This window comes from Peromyscus leucopus, chromosome 1, assembly GCF_004664715.2.
Source record: "Peromyscus leucopus breed LL Stock chromosome 1, UCI_PerLeu_2.1, whole genome shotgun sequence".
Lineage (NCBI taxonomy): Eukaryota > Metazoa > Chordata > Mammalia > Rodentia > Cricetidae > Peromyscus > Peromyscus leucopus.
The window spans coordinates 147,780,000-147,799,916 of record NC_051063.1 but is presented as its reverse complement, the minus strand read 5'-3'; the positions used below and the strand labels follow the sequence as shown (position 1 = coordinate 147,799,916).

The following is a 19,917-nucleotide window of genomic DNA, read 5'->3' as shown; positions in this document are numbered from 1 at the left end:
GGGAACCACCTCAGAGTGCTAACTGAGGCAGCAGCATCTTGGAGGCTGAGACTCAGGTCTCAGTGAGGTCCAGTGAGAAACACGGGTATTGTCTTAGACTCACTCTCTATGAAATTTTACTCAGTTACAAGAAGAAGCATGGTGAACTAAAGGGGAAACGGGGGGCATAATACAACATGACCAGCCAGCAACAGTGAAAACCCCCTGGTGGATGCAGGACTTCATGTGCTGCCTGGCCTGATGTTAGGCACCCAGGGAGGTGCATCAGCTCCTTGGGGTGTTTCTGTTGAGGAAGACTGGGCAGACACATTGAAGGCTCTTTCAGATGGTCAAGACAGGAAGGACAGTGAAACGATGATCGCTGGGGATGGCAAAAAGGCTCAGTAGAAAATGATGCTTGCCACTAAGCCCAATGGCATGAGTTCAATCCCCGAATCACACAGTGGGAGGAGAGAACTGACTCCCAAAAGTTGTCCATTGGCTTCAATCTGAGCACTGTGGCATGTGCAATCCTCCACCCCCAGCCCAGATAAATGACTCAATGTCATTTTTAAAACAGCTGACTTTTATTTCCATTCTTAGTGCCCTTCAAAGCCTATTGCCAAGAGGCCATTTAGTAACTTAACTACATCTTTGATGGACAAACATTTACACTGAGGGAGCCCTACTGAGCCCTTCACACTGCATCAGCTACTACAGAGCAATCTAGTTTTCTGACATATCATCAGTCTTGGAGATGGTGGAGGGAAGTGTACTCAGAAGTTGTAACAGTAGACACTGTAAGCCTGGAGGACAAAACAAGGACACCCAGGAACGAGGGAGGACTTGGGACAAGTCCGTCCTGAACAGACACGGGCTCACAGAACTAAGGGAGAATATCATTGCAGCCATCACAGCCCTTCGTATTAGGGCCACCTGGCCCACATTTCCCTGAAGGAAATCACATACTTTTTTGACTTTTTAAACTGAACACAATCTACCATGCTTTGCAAAAAATCTAATTATATACATCAAACTCATGCAATATAAAATTTGAATAAAGTCGTACTTTGTGAGCAAGTCTGAAATTTTAAGCGCCTTTCAGATTAAAAGTATCAAGGACATCCTAGTTTCTACCTGGCAGACTGAGTAAATGTCTGTACTGCTTATGATTTGTCAACACTACCGGTCCATCCATGCTTCCTGAATCCTGGGGGAGAATCAGTCTCACAATGACATGGATCTGGATGTAGGCAGAGGACTTCAAAATGTGTCTCTTTAATGAAGTAGTATGGTGCAAATTACAGTTTACCCTTTTTATGATTTAGCTTTTATGGTCTGGTCCATAAAAGTTGCATTCATAGGTGGACCAGACCACCAATGGTGTGTCCGTTTCCTCCTTCCTGAGAGCTCCCTCAGCCAAAAGCACTGATATCTGAGCAATAATATTCATTTGTCCCTATCCAAACAAGCATTTCAGGCTTAAAGATTATTATTCATAGATTTTCAGGCTTTTCTTTCGGTCAAAAGACCCAGCTAAGCAAAATACATCAGCAGTCATGGGCTGGTCCAGAAAACAGCCACAGACAGAAATGGGACCTGGGAAGGAGACCTTTCTGTGACGTGAGGCCTGGACTGCTGTCGAGACTTCCTACAGCATCCAAGCAGACAGAGCTGTGTCAAGTGCTGTAAGAAAATGAACATGGTCCACAAGACTGAGGGAGCCCTGAAGACTGGTCACCACTAACCTAGAATGTGATATACTAAATGTCCTTATTACTGAGAAGGCTTGAGTCAGTCTTCTGTGACTTGGAAGCAGAGGCATTCTTATTATCTTGAAATGTGTAAAGCCTGGCCCACCGTGAGGACAGAAGCTGCTCTAACCTTGTCTACTACACCCACCCACCCCTGAAAATGCTCCACTCCCCCCATCCCTACCTCTCCTGCCTCTGCCACCTCCATCACCACCACCACTAAAGCTCTCCACCTTAACCGCCTTCACTACCCGCTGCTGCTCTCCAGCCTCTTCTACCTCTTACACCAATCCAGTCCCCCACCTCTACCAACACTCCCACCTTTTCTATTGCCAAATACCCAGTACCTTCACTTCTGCCACCCCCACCTCCTTCATCACTGACGAGCTCCAACTCCATCTTCACCGTGAACAATGACCACACATTCTACATTCAGCATCGTCTCCACCTCCACCCTGCCACTCCACTCCCAAGAGTACACCCATCACCACATCCGCCTTCACCATCTCCTCCACCAAAGCACTCTGCTTCCATCACTACTGCCACTACCACCACCAAAGCAAGCCACCCCTCCACCTTGTCTACTTACACGTCTACCGCCTTTACCTTTGCCAGCACCCAAAACATCCCCCTCCACCTCCTTCCCTTCCACACCTACTCCACTTCCACCATCACCTCCATTTCAAGCTCCACCACATTCTATTTCTACCACTACCTCTCCATCTTCCACTCCCACTTCTACCAAAACACCCCACCTGTCCCCCCACCAATAAAACACTCTATATCTACCTCCCTCATCACAACTCTCTATGGTGTGTCTACCATCACCACTTCCTTCTCCACGTCTACCACCGCATTCTTCATCACAATTATCCATCTCCACCTTTACCTCTTTTCTTACCAAACAGCTCTAGCCCTGCATACCATACCAGTACCACTCTTGTCTCCTCTAGCACCACAGCCATCCACCTCAACCAACATCACCACTTACATCTCCAGTACAACCACTACCCTTCCACTCTACAGTGCCATAGATCACCTCCACATTTACCCATACAAACCACGCCCTCCTGCATGACCCCATGTCTACAGTCTGTTTCCACCGCCACCTCCACCTCCGCCACTATCACCATGCCACCCCCACACACCTCCATCATCACCATCATCGCTACATCCTCTGCCACCATCTCCATCTCCACGGCCCCCACCTCAGATTAACTGGATTGTGCTTAATTAGGCTGAATCAAGGGTTACATTAAGAAGAAAATGGCCTAAGCTTACCCTCCGGAGTAGCTTCCCCACAAACAGAATGAATGTCACCCAATGAATGGCTCTCTTCCCTATTTTAGATTTTAGGGAGGAAATCTGGTCAAGAAGAGATGTGAAATTTCAAGCTAAGTGCCCTGCCCCTTAAATTCTTCACACATTTAGAATCCAACAGAGTGGAAGATGCAGAAGGGAATGCAGCCTGGTCCCTTTGAACAGGCAATGACTCCAGAGGAACAGAGTAGCTAAGAATGTAAGGATTCCAAAAGCAAACATTCACTCTTCATACCGTCTCCCTCCACACTCTCACCCCAACCCCGAGCATGGGAGCCTATGGATGCAGGAAGCCAAGGATACATGAGTTCTTATAAAAACTGGCATAGCATATATCCTACACATGCCCTCCTGCACACGTGTATGTAGCCAGGTATGGCGACACAGCCCTCTTATCCCAGTACTTGGCAAGCAGAGGCAGGTAGATGTCTATGAGTTTGAGACTAGCCTAGTATACATAGAAAGTTCCAGGATAGCCAAAGTTGTATAGTGAGACTGTATCTCAAAGGAAAAAAAAAACTATACATGTTCAGTACAGACACAGTGTTTTTTCAAATACTTCTCATCCACAGTTGACTGAATTAGAAGAAACCAAATACACAGACAAAAGGGCTATTTATCACTTTAGCATTCCAGTGTGTGTGTGTGTGTGTGTGTGTGTGTGTGTGTGTGTACCATTTAGCCATTACAACGTTGAAAAAAAGTCAGCTCTTCTAGGAAAATACATCTACAGAATATACTTGCTCAGTTCAGGCCTGGCCTGGCAAGATTTTACCAAGTATCTCCAGATACAGTGTCAAGAACCAGGAAGACTGGGTGGACTCCAGACCCCTGCGTACACTAGGATGCTGATCCATTATGCCACAGGGTTTACAGAATGAGCTAGAGTGCCAGTCCCATTTAATCCCCACAGAGAAAGCTAAAACAATTGCTTCTCCCCAGGAGTGAAATGGCACCAATTGGATTCTGGGAAGAAGGCCAGGTCTCAGCTGGATCCCAAGGCTTCTGGGCCGGGAACCAGACCTTGAGACTCTATCATAGGGCTCCCATTCTAGCTGCACTCGATGTGTTTCCCAAGTGCACTCACTGTAAGATGTAATTCTTCCTTATACGGATTTGGAAAAGTTAGCAGTCAAATGTAAAAATACATTAGATTATGAACTATATTTTTTTTTTCATTTGTTTGTTTATTTTAGTTTGTTTCTTTGAGACTGGATTTCTCTGTATAGCCCTAGCTGTCCTAGGCTGCTCTGTAGACCAGGCTGGCCTCGAACTCAGAGATCCTTTGGGCCTCTGCCTTCTGAGTGCTGGGATTGAAGGTGTGTGCCACCACACCCAACTTCTGTTTAGCCTCAATAGGCAAAGTAAGCTGTGTATTTAGTATTTTTATAAATCTTAAAAATGGTATGTGGCTGGGCAGTGGTGACGCATGCCTTTAATTCCAGCACTCGGGAGGCAGAGGCACGTGGATCTCTATGAGTTCGAGGCCAGCCTGGTCTACAAAGCAAGTTACAGGACAGCCAGAGCTACACAGTGAAGCCCTGTCTTGAAAAACAAAAACAAACCAACAAAAATGGCATCTAATAAGACAGAAACTTTGGCTTTTGTGAATTAGAACATTGATAACAAAATACCTATAACTATTTCCTAGAATAAGGCTTATCTGCTCCTATCCAACTATGTTCTCAACTGACGTTCTCAGAGGTCTTTACCAGGCACCTTCCCTTTAGACTCTGTGGCTCAGAGCTGGGCAGCAGTTTCCTCAGATAAAGTCTTCTACCTTGGAAGGACATTTAGTAAAATATAAGATGTACTAAGGGCAGTTAAAACATTCCATCCCGCAGGAACTTCATCAAGCTCTCTGAAAGTAAACAACTACACAACTTTAGGAAGTCCCTGAAATTCACCAAATTCACTAAGCTCCTTCCTCCTCAAGCATACGTAAGTTATAGGGACTGCTGAGAGACACATTCAGACAGACAAGCTGTCTGAAAGAGGCTCAGACCAGCCTGAAAAAGATAGTCTCCAATTGTTGAGCTGTCTGCAAGTTGTACAGGGACAATTATATTTTAGCCCCATGCCAAAGACACCATGTACTCACACGTACTTAGACATTATAGGATTAAGTTTCAAGTCTTACAGTAGAAAGTGAAAGCAGCCAAGCTATTAAACTCTTGGTTTATTATTTATTTTTTTTAATATTTATTGATTTTCTACAAATGGAACAAATTTACTATAAGACATGTAACAATCTACAAATGTTCAAAGAATGATATGTCACTGCCCATTATGAATATGAAAAGAAAGAAAATAAATTCAAATTGTGAAAGACTCCAATTTATTACCGTCACAAGACTTTGTTACTACATTCCCACGAGTGAAAAAGAGACGGAACCCCATGAGCCAAAGTCCACCATTCTTCAGTGCCAAGTTGGAAGCACAAAGCTAGGCACACTTCCCCCCCTGACACTACCGTTCATGGGACAGCCTTCCCTGGTCTTGTGCACCAGCATTACATGCCTGCCCTTCCAGGAGGCTCTGCCTTTTCCCTTCTCATGTGAAATCACACAGCAACGATTTTCCAAAAGAAGGAAATTAACTTGCAGCGGGCGACTACTCTGGGGTGGTGCTACTTTCTTCCTTTCTTGACCATCGGCTAGATTAAATCTGGTCTGGAAGGCAAGGAGCAAGTGAGCGACTTAAAACATCATTAATAATTACAGGAAAAAAGGTAACTATTTTTGAGCTCAGCTTTCCCGATCATTCAAATATGCATCTCTCTCTGGGAAAACAGACCCAACATGAAAACCCAAGACTTTGTAGGCACTGACATAATGTCCTATGGCAATGGTTCTCAACCTTCCGAACGTGACCCTTTATACAGCTCCTCATGTTGTGCTGACCCCCAACCATGATTTTTTTGTTGCTACTTCATAACTGCAAATTTGCTACTGTTATGAATCATAATGTAAATATTTTGCAAGATAGAGGTTTGCCAAAGGGGTCACAACCCACAGGTTGAGACTGCTGTTCTCAGGGGTAAACCTCAAATTTGACCTCAGAGGACAAGTTATAACCAGAATATAAATTCACCACAATATTAAAATATAATCACTTCAAACTCTGCATAAAAATGTTTATGAAGCAGAAGTGAATGGTGGATGTATTTAGACTTGGGGCCAATTCCCAGGATATCTCATTATAGTTATGTTAATATGCCAAGATCCAAAAACCATTCCCAACCCAACTCATATGGGATCCCGAGCATGTCAGGGAAGTGATGAACAGCGTGAGAAATCCCCCTTCCCGACACCGTCACCTTTTAAGAAAGAGCCACCTCTCTCCCAACCAGAACGATGGCCTTAGCAAGGAAACATAGTTTACCCCGTGCTAAATGCACTGGCTAACAGATCACACATATCAGCGGCAAAGACGCCAAACACCACAGGAAAGAGCCATCTCAATTTCTACTCCTAAACACCAGCCCATAATTCAAATGTTCCTCAGCATAGTCGCTGTTTCCCTCCTGAGAGCAAAGCACTGCATGTTAAAACACATTTGCATTTTCTACAGTCACCCTCACTGTTAGAACTCAGGTGGCATTTCCTAGTTATTCATGAATGTTTCCTTACCAGCCACATTTCACCTTATAGTGTCTTGTGTCATAAAAAGTGTTCACGAGCAATTTTAAGGAAAATAATGAAACAATATTATTCTAAAAATAATTACTAAAGCTAAACATTTTTTAAAAAAGATTTATTTGTTTTATGTAATGAGTGCTCTGTCTACATGTACGACTTTATGCCAGAAGAGGGCATCAGATCCCGCTATACATGGTTGTGAGCCACTATGTGGTTGCTGGGAAATGAACTCAGGACCTCTAGACAAGCAACCAGTGCTCTTAACGGCTGAGCCATCTCTCCAGCCCCAAAACTAAACAAAATTTGAAAGTAAAAAGTAAATGCAGCATTCACGTTTACTGAGCATCTGTTTCCATCAATGCCACGTCACCCAAAATAGAGTTTAGTGTCACAGGCTAAACTCTAATTCCATTTTAATATACTTTAGGGAACAACAGTCATTGGTATTTTTATGATTGGGAATTTTTCCAATCAGAACCCAAAAGGAAGAGATAGGACTTCTATTACAGTCCTAAATATCCAAGAGTCTGCCAATGAGACCCCTGACAAAGAGTATTCTAGGGTTTCCTTTATAGTGTTACAGCATCTCTTTTAGTTGAACAGAGCTTAAAAATGCTAGCGTTCCTCCAAAACCACATGGAATTTATCAGGTGAAAATTTGTCATGTGTCTGGAAAGAAATATGACCATCAATGTTTTAAACCTTTAAAACAGAAAACACCACCATTAACTGAACTGAGACTCATGTCTGTCTCTATCAGGAAATCGGATGTCTGGAGTTAATCAGAGGTGGACGTTGCAATTCAACCGAACACAAACTTGTGACTGTCACAGAAATTTACATCAATAGTCTATTCCACTTATTTTTTCCTCTTTCCATTTGAGTGATGTGCGCGCGAGTGTACGTCTATTCTGCATCTGTGTGGGCACACCTGTGTGTGGGTAGGCCTGCACATGTGGGACCCAACGTTGACATCAGGGGTCACCCTCCATTACTCTTCCACCTCATTCAGTGAGGCAGTCTCTAAATCAGCCCCAAAACCCACTGATATGTCTGGTCATGCCAGCCAGCTTGCTCGGGGGTGTGCGGGGCGGGGGTTGTTCCCCTGGTCTTGCTCTTCTGAGGCTGAGATGACCCAGAATTTACATGAATTCCAGGGATCTGAATCATGGTCTTCAGGTTTGTGTGGCAGGCACATTAACCACTGAGCCATCTTCTCAGCCCTTCAATTTAATTATTTTTGAGTATTCAGGACTTTTGTCTTTGCAGTGGGATCTTCATTATGAACCATTTATTATAAAGGAATCAGACATGCACTAGTTAGGAAAGCATTCTCATTGGTATAACCTGTTAGGTATACCATTTCAAGAGTAGACCACCACAGAACAAGCCTGTTGCAGTTTTACAAAAATACAACAATAAAATTTTCGTATTTCTTGAAAAACAAAAGCACGTGCAGTCCACTTACAGTGAGTTCACAGAAATCGATGCTGTCCAGGCTCTTGCTACGATGCAGTCTCCCTTTAATTCGTCTTAGGGAAGGTTTCCCTTGGCTCACACCAGAAGTAGCACCATTAGGGTTTTCAGAGGACGGAGTTACCCTGCAAGAAAGGGGGGTTTGCTTAAAGAGACAGGTTTACAGGTGAGCACATTTCTACTCACAGGTTGTTATGGAAACGCCAGACACTCCCCCCACCCCAAGACACACATTCTATCAAATACTATTTCTGAACCTTTCTTGGCAGCTGACGAGTTGAGAAATTTTCTTGACAGAGTTCAAATATTTCAGAATTAAGATTCAAGAAAAGCCAGCTCTACGACCATCAAAGAAACAGTTCAGAGCAGGCTGCTGTTTCCTGGGGAACTCGAAGGCATCTGCTTTCCTCCGGGCAGTGATTTATGGAGCACTTAGTCCAGTGCCTGGCACACATGAGACGAGTCAGCCGTCACAGACAACGCTTGGCAGGCTTTTGTTAGGCACGGACGAGACTTATTTAAACATACCTTAAATGTTTAAACGCGAGAGTCAATACTGAATTCAGTATGATCGTGGGGTTAGCAAAACAGAGATTTAAAAAACCACCACCACCACCACTAACAACAACAAAAACCCCAAAACCAAAACCTAAGCGTCCATAGAATGCACCCTGGGACCTGTGCTCATATGTGAAGACGCAGGACTGCCGGGTACTGGTTCTGAGTCGCTGCTGGTAGCAGCATGAGCAACCTGGCTAGAGAAGGTGCCCAACCTGCGGGGACAGGGTCCCCCGGTGCCAGACAGAGACAATAAGGGAGATACAGCAAGAGGGCTATGAGTTGTGGAAGCCGATGTCCTTTTTTTTTTTTTTTTTTTTTTTTTCCTGAGACAGGGTTTCTCTATGTAGCCCCAGCTGTCCTGGATCTTACTCTGTAGACCAGGCTGGCCTGGAACTCAAGAGATCCACCTGCCTCTGCCTCCCAAGTGCTGGGATTAAAGGTGTGCACCACCACCACCCGGATTGCTTTCCTTATTTTATGCTGGCATCTCCTACTGTAATACAGACCAAACTCACATACTAACCTTTGTGACATACTTAAGTTTTGAGACCTGCAATGCTGTCAGAAAGGGGATGTCCTCAATGCGTCACTTTTTAGAAAGACACACAGGCTGGAGCGTTAGCAAATATTTAAATAGTTTTAATTTGCTCCATAGCTTAGGCTGGCTGAGAAGTCAGCCTCCTCCTGCCCCGAGTGTCTTCACCTAGGGCTGGTATCACAGGCATGCACCACTCTGTGTGATGCTACTATCAAAATACATCTGCTTTCTTTATTAGTAAGACAGTGATTATCAGAAGGCAGTCTAAGGACACCTGTACTTTAGAATGAAGGGAATGCACATATTTAGATATTTGAAGAGCACAGAACTGTGTGAAAATGGAAAGTGGAAGCTGTCCTTCTCCCCTCATCTCAAACCTCCATCCCTCTTCTTCTTTTTTTTTGGTTTTTCGAGACAGGGTTTCTCTGTGTAGCTTTGCGCCTTCCCTGGAACTCACTTGGTAGCCCAGGCTGGCCTCGAACTCCCAGAGATCCGCCTGCCTCTGCCTCCCGAGTGCTGGGATTAAAGGCGTGTGGCACCACTGCCCGGCTCCCTCCATCCCTCTTCTAAAGCATGATCGCTAGTTCTTTACACAACCTCCCAAGCAAGTGTGCATGTTACTGGTTTTGTGTATTCTTTTTTCTTTTCTTTTCTTCTCCCAACTCCTTCTCTCTCCCTCTCCCTTCCCCCACCCTCCCCGTTTTACAAGACAGGGTTTCTCTGTGTTAACAACCCTGACTATCCTGGAACTCACTCTGTAGACCAGCTGGCTTTGAACTAAGAAGTCTGCCTGCCTCTGCCTCCCATGTGCTTGGATTAAAGGCGTGTGCCACCATGCCCAGCTGTGTGTTATTTCTTTTTAAAATGTATTAATAAGGTGACCAAATTGTATTTTTCTGTACCATATTTTTTCATTTAACAGACCATGAAACTATTCCCATAATAACCCATACAAAACTATTTCTCTCATCTTAACAACTAAATAGTATTTCATCTATGGAATAACATATTTTATTAAACCACTCCCCTGTTGATGGGAATTCAGTTTCCAAATGCTTCCTATCACACCATAAGAAAACGGCCCCCTTTGACATCTGCATGCACATGCATTCTTTACTGAAGAAGGAGTCCTGGGAGCGGAATGCAGGTGTAGGATGGGAGTTTTCTGCAAGTTACCAGACATTGCTACCGTACCTTCCGAATGGGCACGTCCATCGGTGCTGCAGGGCAGTGCCCACTGAGAACCTCAGCTGCCCGCCCAGCCGCTCTCTTACCACCATGTCTTCCGAACGGGCACGTCCATCGGTGACTGCAGGACAGTGCCCGCTGAGAACCTGAGCTGCCTGCCCAGCCGCTCTCTTACCACCATGCCTTCTGAACGGGCACGTCCATCGGTGCTGCAGGGCAGTGCCCGCTGAGAACCTGAGCTGCCTGCCCAGCCGCTCTCTTACTTCATTGGCTTAAAGCCCAATCTCTCTATGGTCCTCGTGATTTTGTATTGCTGAACTACTGACTTCTGCAAACAGAACTGTTGCAAAGTTTCCCAGCACGAATATGGCCTTTTCTAGGTAACTGCTAGTTTTTGCTTTACATATTTCAAGTACTTTTATTGCCTTATTGTCTGTGACTCAGATCTTAGGTATTTGATCTATATAAAGTCTCTATGCCAATGGCAACGTTTACTTTAAGGATATTTTTATGGCAATTTCCCCCATCCATGTTTTAATCTTTACCTTCTTCTAGTTTATCTTTTTTGTGTGCCTATATTTTCTTTTTCGTTTTTTTAGAGATTTATTTACTTATTTATTTATTTAAAGATTTGTTTATTATGTATGCAGTATTCTGCCTGCATATATCTCTGCAGGCCAGAAGAGGGCACCAGATTGCATTACAGATGGTTGTGAGCCACCATGTGGTTCCTGGGAATTGAACTCAGGACCTCTGGAAGAGCAGCCAGTGCTCTTAACCCCTGAGCCATCTCCCCAGCCCCGTGCCTATATTTTCAGTCTTTTCTCTTATGTTGTATCTGTAACTCTTGGCATGAAGTAGAGTATGTTTCTTTTTTACCCAATCAGAGAGAACATGTCTTCTGAGATGATATGAGTCCATCGGAACTTACTGTGGGTACTGATCTATTGAGATGCATTCCTGCCATCTTGTCTTATGGGTTTTCCTGTAAATATTTTCTTCTTTATTTTTCTGCTTAAATAGTATCATTAGGTTTCCTCTGACTCCACCTCCCTTGGGACTTCATTCTGTTTCCAAGTAATAAGAGTTTAAAGTTACATTAGGATGACTGCTGTGGAATAATCCTTCTGTACACTGTAGAGATGTATTGCTCTCATTGTTAATAAAAAGCTGATTGGCCAATAGCTAGGCAGGATTTTAGGGGCAGAGAGAATGCTGGGAAGAAGAAGGGTGGAGTTGGGGGAGTAGAGAGCCAGATGCAGAAGAAGGAACATGGGAAGTTCATAGATGAGGTAAACGAGCCTCAGGGCAGCACACAGGTTAATTTAAATCGTAAGAGCTGGTTGGAGACAAGCCTAAGCTATTGGCTGAGCATTTATAATTAATTAATAATAAGTCTCTGTGTGGTTATTTGGGGAGCAGGTAGCAGGATAGAGTTGATCAGCAGTCTAGATGGAAAAACTCCACCTACAGGCGACTCTTAACATTAGCTAGTTAACTGCAAACACACGTGCATGAACATATTCACATAGGCACACACAGGGAGCTGGATTCCCTGTAGACAATAAACTCTGCAGACACTCACTTCCCTTATAGAAAATAGTGAAATATTTGCACACAATTTATGTGCACTGTCCATGTATTTGAAGTCATTCTAGATTACTTATGATACTGATACAATGCAAATGTCATGCAAGGAATAGTAATGCTGTGCTCTTTGAGGAATAATTGCAAAGAAAGTATTAGCCTATTTTTGCCCACAGAGGTAGAGCCTGTGAATATGGAACCCAGTGTTTTAAGGGCCGACCGTAAATAAACTCACCTCTTCTACCAACCGCAGGCTCACCAGTATTCCACACCCTCCTCTGCAACAAGAGCCTTTCCACCTCCTCACCCCCTTCTTAGTGCTTCCACACCCTGATCTCTACCCACTCAGAGAAGCTGGCAGGTTTCCCAACTGCTAGGCCCTTCCTCTGGTCTCTTTAGCTCACTCCTTCAGTATCTGTTGTCAATTTGTTTGGCCATTCTCTTTTCTATTGATGAGCAAGTTTGTTTGTTTGTTTGTTTGCTTGCTTTTGAGACAGGGTTTCCCTGTGTAACAGCCCTGTCTATGATAGAACTCACTTTGTGGACCAGGCTGGTCTCGAACTCACAGAAATCTGCCTGCCTCTGCCTCCCAAGTGCTGGGATTCAAGGCGTGCGCTAGATGAGCAAGTTTTAAACTTTGAAAGTATCTAGACCTAATTATCGCAATGCCTTTTTTGCATTTTCTCCAAATCACCATCCATCCAATGTCTTCTCTTTCCTGGAGGACTTGATAATCCTGGGATACCTAGGTTACTTCTATTTGTACTGGGGCATACTTGTCTGCTACAGAATTCACTGTGCCTGCTGTCGGTGACTCTGACAGAGACACAGATGTGCTGCCGGGAGGTCTGTGGAAACATTTTGGGTCAAGAGACTTGGTAGATCCCTCGGAGGGAGCCACATTTCTCTGGCCCGGCACCCACAGGCTGCTTTAGGAAGTAAGAAAGCAGCACCTCTGTCAGCTACTGTCACAGACAGAGAGGGTGAAGAGCCACCCTCAGGACATCACGTAAACTAACTCCAAAGTGCTCCAGATCTCCCACCACTCTGTCCCTGGGTCCCCCTGAAGCCAGACACCCCAGCTGTGCCCTGGACAGTGGTTCTACAAGCCTTTCTTCCTGGTTCAGCTCCCCCACTTTCTAAGCATGTCAGAATTCGCAGAAACACTATTCATGGAGGGCATTCTTTACTGTTTTACTCAGATTATCATTAATTCCGTTTTAATAAACGTTTCAATTTTTGCTGAATTTCCAGTAAGTCCTCTTTCCAGTTCAGTTCCCAAAGAACAAATTCGATGACGTTATGTTCAGGATTCTCAACATGTAGAGAAGCACACGTACAGCTCCATTGTCTTCTCTGTGGTCAAAGTCCTTCCCAGAACAATGAGGAGCTTTACTCACAGGGAAACATTTCAGGACACTGGGATGGGCAAGGACTTTCTTGGACAAGGCCTCAAAGCACAGGAAACCAACCAAACAAAAATAAGCAAATGGGATTCTATCAAACTAAACAACTTGTGTACAGGAAAGGAAACAGCCAACAGCGAAGGGGCAGCCTACAGAAGGGGGAAAAGAGCCAGAGTCGATGAGGAACCCCAAAAACTCAACAGCAACTGAGAAAATATTCTAGTATAAAGAATGGCCAGTTGTGTGCAGTGGGTGACTACAGATCACAGCTCCTTAAATTGTGCATCAAAACCCACATGAGGTCATATAACTGAATGTGAGGGTCACGGAAAATTTGACAACAATAAAGAGTTTCTATTTAGGCAAGAGTCCAAACTGAATTCAAAATCAAAATGTAATGTCTCAGGCAGTGCTCGCCTGCATTGTATCGTGACTTCACTACAGTGTTGCTTCTGAACACACAGCTACACGCTTTGACAACCATGCCACGAGGTGAAGGAACACTGTTGTGTGCTAGTGTGCTGCTGGCACACCAGCTCAGGTTCAGGACACACTATTCATTGCACATCTTACTAGAGATATGTTTTCATTACAGAAACGTCCTCATTGCAGAAACCAAAGACAGCATTTTCTTACTGTCCATATTTAAGGTGTAAACATCAAGTTAGCATATCTTTGGATTGTATGGTGTTAGAATGTTTGGTTTTAAAAATTACTGTACGAGCAGGTATGATGGCACACGCCTTTAATCTCAGCACTCAGGAGGCAGAAGCAGGCAGATCTTGGTGAGTTCTAGGCCAGCCTGGGCTATATAGTGAGTTCCAGGACAACCAGGCCTATGTAGAGAGATCCTGTCTCGAAACAAACAAATAAATATTGTTCTTTAAGTTGCTGACTTAAATGAATTTTGGCTTGGGATTAAGACAGAATTTGCAACAATTTCTGAAATGGCCCTAAACATACTTGTATCATTTTATATTCCATATTTATGCATAGTAATACTCTCAGGATTGATGCCTGATTATCAAATCAAGACGCTGACAGCTCTGAAACGTGGTGAAGTTGCTGTGTCATGCAGTATGAATTTTCAGACAAGACTGATAAAATAAACAAGCATATCCCTCTTACTAGTATGTAAACTGGCTTCAGTCTAATGAATAACAAGATTATATGTATACTAAGTAATTGTTTAAAAATAATTTTTACATGATTTATTATTGTCTTAGGGTTTATATTGCTGCAACAAAATTTATTATTGTCTTAGGATTTATATTGCTGCAACCAAACACCATGACTAAAAAGCATGTTTATTCTGCTTACACTTCAACAATGCTGTTCATCACCAAAGGAAGTCAGGACAGGAACTCAAACAGGGCAGGACCCTGGAGGCAGGAGCTGATGCAGAGGCCATGGAGGGGTGCTGCTTACTGGCTTGCTTCTTATGGCTTGCTCAGCCTGTTTTTTAATAAAACCCGGGACCACCAGCCCAGGGATGGCATCACCCACAATGGTCTGGGCCCTCGACCATTGATCACTAATTTACAAAATGCCTCACAGCTGGAACTCATGGGAGCATTTCCTCAACTGAGGTTACTTCTTTTCTGGTGACTCTAGCTTATGTCAAATTGACACAAAATCAGCAAGTACAATTGCCATTGAAATAGTATATGTATACTTATTTTATATGCCTTTATAGCTGAGGCCACTTAAAATTATTTTGGTAAAAAGAAATTAGGAGTGGGAAACATTTAAGATGCCCTACCAAGCAAAACAATGTACTTTATATTTCAAAAGAACTAGAAGAAAGGATATTGAATGTTTTTTTGTTGTTGTGTTTTTGAGGCAGGGTTTCTCTGTGTACCCCTGGCTGTCCTAGAACTTGCTCTGTAGACCAGGCTGGCCTTGAACTCACAGAGATCCATCTGCCTTTGCCTCCTGAGTGTTGGGCCACCACTGACTGGCTATGATAGTCAATGTTTTTATCATAGAGAAATGATAAATTTGGGGGGAGATGTGTGTATATAGATTTAACAGTTTAATACTATATAATGTATGTGTGTACTAAGCATCTGATGAAATTCCATAAATATGTACAATTTTAATTTAAATCCCAATTAAAAATAAATTTAACTTCAATTTAAAAAGAACTTTAGTCAAATAAGAAAATAATTAAAAAAAACCCTACAACCTAGCTTTTCTTTTTATTTCTTGTCTGCTAGTTACATGGTTTGACTGTATTTGAGGAAATTAATGTAAATATAACACCAGCTTTTTGGGGTGAAGAAATTTAAGATTTTTCACAAGGTTTTCTGACATCTTGCTTAGAAAGTCACACAACTTTCTCTTTTCTGCAAACTCTAAGCCTAACACTTAAAGCTTGACATGAAATTTATATCCATAATTACAAGTGGCTAGGGTGTACAATGCTTATCAGAGACAGTTCAGTGAAATAAGAAGTTCAATGATGAGGCAAAACAAAAAAATCATAAATATAACCAGAGGACTGGAACTACCCCCTCAGTTCCACCAGGGTCATAACACAAATATTTAGGAACCAGATGAGTGGGACTGGTGTGTATCTGGTGGTCATCAGCTCAGGACCCACCTCGCCCACGGACTCCCAAGAACAAGGCATTTTGTCTGAGTTGAAGTGGGCTTCTGCTCAGGAGTACCATTAACTTAAGAGCTCTGAGCAGGTCTCTGAGGATTAGACACCAGAGGCTAAAAGGCAGAGGGCTTAGTGTGAGCTCCCCTCTCTTTGGTGGGCCATGAGAAAGCATGCCAACCCAGGTAATACCAGAGATGTCAGCTCCAGGGGAAGGGGAAGTGGCTGAGTACACAGGGTGCAGGTGAAACGCTGCTTCTCTTTTCCACCTCATCGCTGTTGTGCATCCTGTGTGCAGCACCTCACTGTGGGTCCTGCGGAGTGCTGTGCATGTGCTCAGTTTTCTGTTGGACACTCACAATAACACTTAGGGTGCCTATAATTTCTTGAGTAAGTACAAAAAACCAGTCTCATTTGACACTCTTGAAATCAATTTCCCCTCCGCCATACCTTCCTCCCTCCTTCTTCCTCCCTCCTTCTCCCTCCCTCCTCCTTCCTCCCCTCTTCCCTCCCTCCTCCCTTCCTAAGGTATCCCTTTTCCAACCCTGGTATTATGGAGGTCTCAGAGGAGAAACTCAGACTCTGAGGCCAGTTCCAGGAACAGTTTTTGTTGACAAGGAAGCACAGTCAGGAATGGAGGCCTAAGCACCTTATAGAACTTACCTTAAATTAAGGAGAAATTAAGAATTAACTTACAAGAAAGCTGTTCTTCCCCAAATTTTAAATTCCATTAGTTATGAAAGTAAGAGTGCTGTCTGAATAAGAGTACTATACCCGACTCAACCACGGTGGGACAGCTGAGCTCGCTGTCATTAGAGACGGAGTAAGTGAGACGGAGTAAGTGAGGATGGAATGGCCGCAGGGCCCCATCCTTGACATGAGTTCTGGAGTAGCTGTGTGACTTTGGGCAGCAGTTTAAATCCCTCCAAATCTCAGTTTCCTGCCGGGTTTGGTGCATGGAAGACTGAGGCAGGGGGGTTGCTTTGACTTTGAGTCTACATAGTGAATTCCAGGCCAGCCTGGACTTCAGAGTGAGAGAGTGCAGTGAGTGTGGGAGTAGGGTAGAGTGGGGTCTCTCTCTCCACCCTCCTCTAATTTCCTTATGCAACCCTATTTTCTTCTTGGGCATAGCCAAAGTGCCTACAAGGCAGAACTTCCAGGATCTTTCCCTTTGACTTCCTGTTTCCAAATGTGGCCCTCTTCCTGGCTCCTGGCTCCGGGCTCCCATTGGCTGGACTAGCTGCCTGTTAGGCAAGGCTGTGATCTATGCTGCAGGCTCCACTATCTCAGCTGTCAGGAGGGAGGAAGCATGCATCCTCCCCCTCCTGGGCTTGAAGGCAATGCAGTCAGCTTCCTAGAGAGGCCCTCATTTGGGGACTAGCTGGCTCTGGCCCAGACATTATCACCAGCCCGGTAAACTGTTTACCATCTCCTTCTAGTTCCTGGTGTGTGATCTCCTGGCCGAGGCCATCAGGGAAAAGTAAACACCAGCCTGGTCCTATCAATCATGTCACACCTGAAGTCGCAAACCCCAGGCTCGCTGTTGGCCGCTGTCCAAATCCAGTCTGCTAAACTTCTGACATGGGCCAGTGAAGCTCCGTAAGTCCCCCAGGAAACTCGCATCTCACTCTTCCAAAAGGCACAGCAATGCGACACACCTCCTTGACGCTGTTTACCGTTCCTCCCAGACCCTTCCCTCAGCTGGAATGTCTTTCTACTCCCCGTCCTGGAGGCCAAATGTGTCCAGGAGTCCCTGGCCTTCATTCAGTATGTGTGCCAAGGAGGAGCTCTGCTCACTGCCATTTCTGACCACACCCCACGTCGTACAAACAACTCAAGCTCTTCGGCCTCATCCCTTTCCAATGTCCAGTATAAGAGGACTTAGTAACCACAAAGAATCGGGCCAAATAAACAAAGAAGATGGTAAAAATGAAGCAGTTAGATAAGAATAAAATTAACTACCAAGTTAGTCACCAATCCCTCTATAAGATATTAATTTAGGTGTGGAAGAGATGTCTCCGCAGTGAAGAGCATTTGCTGCCCTTGCAGAGGCTCTGGTTTGGTTCCCAGCTTCCACATGGTGGTTCACAACCGTTCATAACTCCAGTTCCAGAGAATCCCAAACCTTCTGACCTCTACAGGTACCACTCATGCATACACTACACATACATACATACATACATACATACATACATACATGCAGACAAAATACTAACACATGAAAAATAAAATAAATAAATCTAAAAAGTAAAGATATTAATTTGAAAACATTAGCAACAGACAGTTATAATCAACTCGAGGCAATGCTAATGAATGAGGATTGCTGGGAGGCCCTGCTGATCAGAGGTTGCAGTCTACCAAGCAACATGGACACTCCCCCCTGGTGGAAGGCACCCTGTTCTCTACCTGACCTTATTTGGAGACTGTCTCTAGGCCCGGATGCCTGACTTCTAGTGTGACCCTGGACACAGTCCCCTGCAGCTTTCCCCTGCTGCCCATATGGTAATTATACATTGCACTAGGAGCATTATGATAGGCCCATGCTGTTTAATGCAAATGAGGTGATTCCCCGGCTACCATTCCCAATCCTATATATTCCCTGTACTCGGGAGTAAAGCTGAGCTGTCTCGCTGAGGCTCTCTCCTGGAAAGCTGTCCTCACGTGCTCACAGGCCATACAAAGCTCTCTGTCATCGCTTCAGCCCCTTGTCCTCGAGAATTGGTGGCCAACTGGCCATGAGGAAAAAGGGGACCCCCACACGACAGTACAGCATTGTTTGCCCTAAGGGGGAATTCATAACAAAGGTATGGGAACAGGAGGCTTGCTGAGAACAGCAGGGCAGCTTTTTAAAGGACAGGAATCCTTACTAGGAGAGTTCACTAAAGACAGTCAAGGACTAGGGAGATGGCTTAACCAGGAAAGCCCACTAGACAGACCAAGGTTCAATCCCAGGGACCCTGGTGCAGAGCAAGAACAGACTCCTGCAAGCTATGCTCCAACTTCTGCATGTGCGTGCACACATGCACGCGCGTGCACACACACACACACACACACTCACACACACACACACACACACACACACTCACACACACACACACACACACACAAGCGCGCGTGCATGCACGCATGCATGCACCATTAAAATCTTTTTTAAAGATAGTAAACTTTCTTTGTAATTTATAGTTATCAGACCAGAGAAGCACCAATAATTCAGTAGGAGATTAATAGTAACTAGCCATTTGTTACATCTGTGAAAAGGACAACGTGTATGACTGTCTGTAATTTGCTCATTTTAAAACCGTGTCAAAGTCCCTATTGCTGCAGACACAGTGCACTTCAGTCAGGACCCAGAGACCCCTGAGCTGGAACTGTCCTGAACACCTCCTCCCTGAGGACTAGCTTTCATGGTACTGGAAGACACCATGTAAGCTTCCAAAGGAGGGAGACAGCCAAGAGCCCTACCCAGCTCTGATGCCCACGAACCACATCAACGACCAGCATGGTACGAGAGCCCTAAGGGCGCAACAGCGGCATGCAAACCTTGCTGGTAACCAACAGCGTTTTAGTTGGACCTGAGACCTACTCGACAACAGAGAAGCAACGCCTGTACTGGAAACTAGCTAACTACACAGTGCTAGTGAAGTCATGGTTACTGGAAGAGACTCGACAGTCACTCATTTACTAAACCAGCACATCCCTAATAATAATCTATAAACATTTGTCCTTATACCACAGATAAGTAGTCTTCACCCCCCATCAAGGAAACTTCTCTTTTCAGTAGACAGAGACCACCATAGAAAACCACAACCAATCAAAATGCAGATTGTAGAGCCCAGCCCCAATGGTGACATCTACGAAGTAT

General features: G+C 44.4%; 1 protein-coding gene across 5 annotated transcripts in view; it reads right to left on the bottom strand.

Moving 5' to 3' along the window:
* The window catches only part of Tjp1 (tight junction protein 1), a 259,549-nt gene that overhangs the window by 233,403 nt on the left and 6,229 nt on the right, over positions 1 to 19,917 (bottom strand). For all 5 annotated transcript variants that reach the window (XM_028872824.2, XM_028872826.2, XM_028872827.2 and 2 more), the window contains exon 2: positions 8,163 to 8,295. In XM_028872824.2, the coding sequence (XP_028728657.1) occupies positions 8,163 to 8,295 (133 nt within the window). The remainder of the gene's footprint in view (positions 1 to 8,162; positions 8,296 to 19,917) is intronic.